Source organism: Alosa pseudoharengus, unplaced genomic scaffold, assembly GCF_046254945.1.
Source record: "Alosa pseudoharengus isolate Yale_2024_CS ecotype anadromous, Long Island Sound unplaced genomic scaffold, YU_APseudo_1.1 YU_APseudo_1.1_scf_17, whole genome shotgun sequence".
NCBI classification, from domain to species: Eukaryota; Metazoa; Chordata; class Actinopteri; order Clupeiformes; family Clupeidae; genus Alosa; species Alosa pseudoharengus.
The window spans coordinates 21,627,056-21,634,920 of NW_027468640.1; the positions used below are offsets into that span (position 1 = coordinate 21,627,056).

The 7,865-nt window shown below is 41.1% G+C and overlaps 1 protein-coding gene across 1 annotated transcript; it reads left to right on the forward strand.

Annotated features, from left to right (window-relative positions):
- The first annotated feature begins 981 nt into the window (after window positions 1–981).
- LOC143127420 (uncharacterized) lies at window positions 982–7,630 on the forward strand. Its single transcript, XM_076288915.1, has 6 exons — window positions 982–1,077; window positions 1,713–2,030; window positions 3,960–4,223; window positions 4,553–4,716; window positions 4,935–5,075; window positions 5,242–7,630. Exons 1-6 carry the CDS (start codon window positions 1,020–1,022, stop codon window positions 5,563–5,565), a joined length of 1,269 nt encoding a protein of 422 aa, XP_076145030.1. The 5' UTR covers window positions 982–1,019; the 3' UTR covers window positions 5,566–7,630.
- Window positions 7,631–7,865: the final 235 nt, after the last annotated feature.

The window sequence follows — 7,865 nt, forward strand, 5'->3', positions numbered from 1 at the left end:
AGATAGTAAAGTTAAGATAGTAAAGATAGACAAATTTCCTGACGTTTGTTGTGCCCCAACTGTCATGTCTCTATTTCCCACACATTTGGATAATGACAGGCCTAAAGTGTTTATTCTGACTTCAGGTCAAAGGTATGCCATGACCCCACCTGACCTGCACACACACACACACACACACACACACACACACACACACACACACACACACACACACACACACACAATATACTGTATGGCCTTTTGACCCCCCACCGTCAACTTCAGCACTGCCTGGAAAGCACTATAGGCTTGGGTTAGGGTTAGGGCTGAGCTACACCAGGCATGTAACTGAAGCATTCCTTTTGCGTTGCGTCTGCTGCAACAATTAGCTTCCACTATAATCAATGGAAGTAGCTACACCAGACGTGATATCGGTGCGTACGTTCGGAAAAAATAGACCATTCATCTAAAATGGATTTTACGTGTCGCGAACAGAACACTTCAGTTACGCGCCTGGTGTAGCTTCCCTGTTAAGGTTACGGTTAAGGTTAGGCTATGGCAGCACTGCCTTGAAGTCAACGGTGGGGGCCCAAAAGACCACCAAGCCACACACACACACACACACACACACACACACACACACACAAACACACACAAACACTCACACACACAGTATCATGACTCCTCTCTCATCACGTGTCATCGTCAGATGACCCCACTTTGGGTAAAGAGTTGAATAATTGCAAAGGAGGTTATATTTAGCATTTAATGTTTATGAATTCAGGAACACAAAGCACACACTGCATTTCCGACAACAAATGTTAGTCACACAACCCCATGGGAATGAACACACACACACACATACACACACCACAAGCATAAGTCCCTCTCAAGACAGCCTGGAAATCACTCAAACTTTCCTGATAGTAGGCGGAGTTTCAGGTAGGAAGTGTGGGTTTATAAAGGCGACCTCATAGTTGCTTCCTGCTTGTTCTGCTTTAGTGTTTCGTACAGGAAGGCTTAGTGTCATCCTCTCTGTGATGTGTACAATGTGTTCCACTGCACTTCTGTTCTGGCTCGCTTCAGCAGCAGTGACAGGTAAGACGGCAGATGTTTATTTTTGACAAGCGTTTTATTGTTCAACCAATAAAAATGAAAAGAGAACATTTGAATAGACATTTTAATATCAATTAGATATTACTACTGATAGTGATCTGAAAACATTCTCTAATACAGATAGTAAAAGGAAATTGTTGACTATCATGTATGTGTTGACTATCACACCGGTTGGTACCCCATATGTTGCCATGTGGTTGTTACTATTCAAAGAGGTATTTCATGTTTATTAATAATAACTGTTATTACTATCAGATGACATGATGTGTGAATGAATGTGAATGAATCATGAAATAGATAACATCCATAACCCACTTTCTAACACCTGTTTCAACTTCAGTCTAACAACCTAAGGCACAAAAAAAAAAAAGATTCCGTCAAGGGTGCTCACTAGCTCAGACTTTTCCATCTTATCACATCTGTTTTAAATGAAATTAATAGAACTGAATGTTCAGCGTCGATATACTTGAATTGGTTTTATGCACTAATTGTTTTCATAACTCCTGAAACAATCAACGTCAGAGATTAATGTAAAATGATTGATAGACATGCTAATCCTTTCAATGATTTTAAAGGTTTCAACTTACCAAGTGTATTCCTCTTCCCCTCTCTCACAGTCTCCTGCAGCAGTGAGGTGTCTACGGAAATACATGTATATGGAAGAAAAGGGCACTTTATTCAGATGGACTTTCCAGCACAACCTGAGCACAACCCCCATGCCACATGGAAGCAGAAAATTGGGAAACACACGAAAAAAATGGTCCAAAACAACAGCGTAACATTTCCGTTTAAGCAAAGAGTGGCATTCTTTAAGGGAAACCTTTCCATCCAATTGAACAATCTGACTGACAATGACAGTGGAGTTTACACTGGCTATAAACACGAGAACCAATGGACGGAGGTTGATGTAGTCTCCTACAAATTAGTAATCCTGGGTGAGTAAATTCCTCCATTATGCAGCTTGTGTATCTACCTCAGATTTGAATACCCTACCTTCGTCACAGATGAGCCGTGTCGTTTTTACAATTTATACATTACAGGTCCAGTTTGTGATTCAGGCAAACGTTTTGATTACCCCCTGCCTTCCATGCTCCTCAAGAAATGTGTTGAATCGCTGGAATAGCATAGAAATCAGTATAGTATAGTATAGTATAGTATAGTATAGTATCAGTCAGAGCCACTTTGTTTGTTTCCCATTAACAGAGCTGTAGTGGCATTTGAAAATGTCGGTTTTATTCAGAATATACACAGAAGTCCATGAGCATCTTGCTGAATCTCACAAAAAGGGCATGTTATTAGAACCTGAACTACACTTTTAGACATTGATTCATATAAATACAATACAGGAGGGCTGTATGGTTGTTTTAACCCACCCTAAACAGGAGAATATCTAGTACACAGGGCAGCCGTGGGCAGCCGTGGCCCACTGGTTAGCACTCTGGACTTGTAACCGGAGGGTTGCCGGTTCGAGCCCCGACCAGTGGGCCGCGGCTGAAGTGCCCTTGAGCAAGGCACCTAACCCCTTACTGCTCCCCGAGCGCCGCCATTGTAGCAGGCAGCTCACTGCGCCGGGATTAGTGTGTGCTTCACCTCACTGTGTGTTCACTGTGTGCTGTTTGTGTTTCACTAATTCACGATTGGGTTAAATGCAGAGACCAAATTTCCCTCACGGGATCAAAAAAGTATATATACTTATACACGGTTTTATGAAAAGTGCAGAGTGCAAAGGTTCACTGTTACGCCATTTGAGACCATTTAACCTGTTGAGGAGTGAATTATTTTCCTGGTTCCTTCTAGAATTCTACGCAAACAATCTATAGTTTCAGTGTTCCTTATACAGTCTATGGGGAAAATCTCTGAGGGTAATTGTGACATCATAATGTGGAACTCTCGGTTCGCGAACATTCTAAATCACATATTTGTGACCGTACTCCTCAACAGGTTAAGATAACACCTTTGTCTCTGTCTCTCATCACCTTATCACTCTTCAACTCTTTTTTGTTTTTCTCATAAGAAATGCTGCATCTCTGCTCTCTTAATATGTACTGTATATGTTTATGTTTCTTAGCAGACACTTTAGTAAAAAAAAAAAACAACAATAACAATAAACATGTCATTAGCATTAAAATAATAGACTAATATTAATAACAATCATAATGGTGATAATAAGAGAATTAATAGAGTATTGTCATATGCAGTTATTCAATACATCTGCAATCTACAGTTATTCAATACATCTACATTGTACTAACACTATCTGTGTTGAGGGGTGCTGTGCTAATTTAGGCAAATATTTCTTTTTTTTTCTTTATCTTAATATAGGCAAAGATTTCTTCCCTATACTGTATTTCCCAGAGAACTTGATTCCTCTGTGTAGCAGCAATTTAAGTCATATTGTTGGATATCACAGATGCCAAGAGCGGACAGGAATTTGGGAATAATCACTAACTGGCAGCTAAATGTGGTGACAGTATGAGTAACAAGTGATCTTCCTTGGAACCTTGGATGACACAACGTTTTAGTGGGAATGTGAATATAATAATTCATAAGACAAAAATAAATTCACCAATATTTAAACTTAACAGTGATTTGGCTAGATACACTGCTACAGTATTACTGGAATAATTTTGCTGAGTTACATGAATTAGGTTCACATGCTTTACCGCTTGTTGTGTTTACTCTTTATTCAGAGAACTGAAAGTAGAGTAGCCTTGCCACTGCGGGTAATTTCGGAAGGGAAGGGGATGTTATCATTGTGGAGTCATAGGTTTTATGACAAACATTTCCCGAATGTCTCACTGTAGACAATTCCCCTGCCAGTGACACACTTCATTTCTTAACCTCATCTCTCCCTTCTCTTACAGACGCCGTGTCCACACCAGTCATAAAGATATCCCCCATTCAGCCCCTGGACAACACATCAGGACAGAACTGCAGCTTCAATGTAAACTGCTCCTCTTCCAAATCGTGGGCTTCCTACAGCTGTGATGAGAACGGGTGTACATATCTGCAGTCATCCCTGTCAGCCAACGTCAACATCAACATCACCAGTGGCAACGGACATGTCAAGTGCAACACTAGCAATCCTGTCAGCACAGAGATGAGTTCTCAACAGTTTCCTGAGGATTGTAAGTTATGATTGACCATAACAGTTGAATATGTAACATGGTAGAGGCAAACAAGGGGAAGAAAGTTATATATATATTAAAACTATTTTCATAAATGACACACTCAGTACAGCACGGCCATTATGGATGAGGTTCAAGCATGGTGTTACCAAAAATATGAACCACCCTTAAGATGCTGTGCATCATTTTTGCTAATCACGTGGAGGGCCTTAGGTCATCACTGTAGTCATCTGCTGACCTGCTCATCTGCTTAACCTGATTTAATATTGATTGGTAGGTTGATTGATTGATTGATTGACTGATTGATTGATTTTATGCTGAAATTCTAGGTGGTAAAGTCACCACAACGGACTCACGGCACAGCCTCTATCTTCATCGAGACGTGATCCTCACAATAAGTGCCATCATTTGCGCTGCACTGCTGTTGCTTGTGTGTGGTACTCTCATATGGAAAAAGTGTCGCAACTCGAAAGCTGAGGAAACACCTAACAAGGTAACCCACCTCTCTCTCTATCTCTCTCTCTCCCTCACCTCTCCCTTTCGCTTTCTATTTATTTCTCATTGCCCCCCCTCCCCACCTCACACACACACTATTTTACATTTAAACTTGTGTTTGCACTCTAGTTCCACACTGCCTATTTCTTTAGAGTGCAAATACTGTGGTTGAAATAACATTCAAGTAAATCAAATCCACATCTCTCTATTTTTTAGCGCAACGACATACCAACAGTCATTGTCACAGGAAGTGATGCCGATGAACCCGGCATGTCCATCTACAGTGTCATCAACAAGGCTGCCAAATGCTCTGTTGTGGACCATTCAGCTAAGAAAACAACCACATCACAAAATCAGGTACTAAACATACACAAAAAGAGAATGACAGCTATCACTCTGAACAACTAAATGTGCCCCCCCCCCCAGTGAATATACATTGACTGTATATATGTTTACTCTTTTAAGTGTCTTCTTCATATCCAAGTACATTTCATGAAAATATTGTGCATGTAATTTTCTTCAGACATACAGGCCCCAAAATAAGGAAGAAGAGCATAGAGCCCAGCGCCAGCAGAGGAAAAAAGGGAAACAGCGACCTCTGGTGGACAATGATATTACCATATACTCCACCGCAGCAAAACCACTGGAGAAGCAGCACCCTACAGAGGACACAGACAGGACTATATACACCACGGCAACAAAACCACTGGAAGGACAGCGCCCCCAGGAGGACACAACTGTAACAGTATATGATACAGCAAGAGCCAGGACACAGACAGAAACAGAAACAAACCAGGCTGACACAGTCTATTACACACTGGGACACATGACGAGTGGTCAGCAATGATGAATGTAGTGAGACTACAGAGGACATAATAACATTCAGGATACGTTATGGTCATCATTGTAATATTATACTATGTACTTTCTATGATTTTTATTTATTTAGTTTTACTAATTTGTACATTCAACAACTTTTATAAATTATTAAAAAAAAAGAAAAGAAAGCCAACCAGCCATTTAATTACTTCATCTAGACCGAAGTTCCCTGGGTAAGATAGTAACCTTGCTTTGTAGTATAGCTGTTGGGCGACTGCACTGAGGTGAGGACCTCAGGGTGAGGGGATTGAGTGACCGGACGACAGGGTCACTTGTTGGGATTAGCTCTGCTGCTGTGTAAAGGTGCTTGCATGCTGCCCAGACAATACCCAGCTAAGCCCAACATTCTTAAGTGGACTGCAGGTGGTTGCAGTCTTTAGAATGTTCAGACCTATTGACAGTTACACACTGCCCAGATAGCAACTGACAAAACAAGACTTTTGTTATCTGACTGAACATGCCAAATAGACATTCTAATAAAAAAAAGTTCCATTAAAAGACACCAACTGACAGCGCACACTGATCCTGTTGGTGTTTGTTGGAGTTGGTCCGTATTTGTCTGGTCAGTGAAGGACCTTATGGGAGCAAAGAGCTGACCCTGCACCACTGAACCCACTCAGATAGGCTACTTTAAAGTGGGTGCTTAAATAGATTAGCACAGGTCTGTGTGCGTATACGGCCATGTTAAGGACCCCTCAGGCTATATTTGCTGGTGTAATTGGCTAGAACTTGAACCTGATCTTGTGCTTTACCTGGTCCTACCTTCCTCCACTTGCTGTTGGTATGCTTTACCCTTGGCCGTGATCCTCCACTCGGTGTGTTACCTTATACCACTGGATGGGAATGAGGGGTCAAATGAGATTATGGGATTTCTAATAGTGACTTCTATGTATACAGTGACTTTGTGTAAACAGGAAAACACACACATATATCAGACATAGTATTTAAAACAGTGCAAATAAAAATGGCTGCTACCACAAGATAAAAAAGCAGGGTTGGATGTTACAATCCACCATCACCACAACCATTTACCAACTCTTTCAACAAAGAGATACACAGCCAAGGAGGATTTGAAATCTAAAAAATCTAAGAGAAATTAGAAAAAGATATACCTGTAAGCAAAATATAGGGGCTAAGTACTTAACAGGATAGTAATAGCTAGACTGGTATACCAGGTCACATACTGAACACAAATATTAGTTACTAATAATAGTGATGATAATAATAACACTAAAATGGAAATATGTCATGTGATGGCAAAACTTTCCACTCACCCCAGCTGTGCCTTGGGTGTTGCTGCACAGATGTTCTTTTGCATTGTGGCTTCCTGCAGGGGCTTTACAACAGGCTGTCAATCAGTGATGCAGAATTCAGAGGAACCGAATGTGTGTGTGTGTGTGTGTGTGTGTGTGTGCTTGCATGTGTTTATACACACAACTATAGGCAGCACATTTGCTGTACTTCATAAAAATCCCCTGTAAAATTTGGAGGAAAATGTCTCTGTTTACGTAAACACCCTTTAGCCTTCACCATTCCCCTGAGCCGTTACGTGTTTACTACTCCCCCCCTGTTGTCCACATTCACTGCTCCGACAGTCCCAGCATCTCAGGTCCTGGCCTATCACCTCCCTCCTCCTGTCATTAATGAGGCTGCCCACACCCAGGCTGGTTACTTTGGCAATTTTGCCTGCCCGTCATGCCCGAATACGCTCCTCTATTCTGACTATAGAGAAACTGATTTGTTGTACAGTAGCTCAGCAACGTGTGAAACATTTGAAGACATTTTGGGAAAAGAATATTTGAATATCTGAGTCAACTTAAGACAGGATAGAAGATGTAATCTAATATAGAACAACATTCACAATGACAGAAACTCACACAGGACATTGCTATTATATGTTATTTGTTGCTGTTTTTTTGACAACGCAATGTTGAAATATTTTCACAATACAAGTTTTTTTTTTCAATTTCCTGAACACTAATGGATTTGGAGATACAAGGTTTCCACCCGAGAGCAGCGATATGTAAATAGCGAACAACATTCTGTAAAATAATCAATTGTAAAACAAAAAGAATAAACAACCAAACAAACATGTTTTCCGGTCTTCAGCCTCAATTTCACACCTTACAGTCAGGGCAGGTCAGAGAGCATGATCGGCTGTTCGGCTCAGGCAGTGCCCTAGTCAGCCTGGTATCTCTGATATCCCTGGCAAGACCCCAAGGCATTGGCCCCAGAAGCTCCCTCTTCTCCTCTGTCTGCTAATGTGGA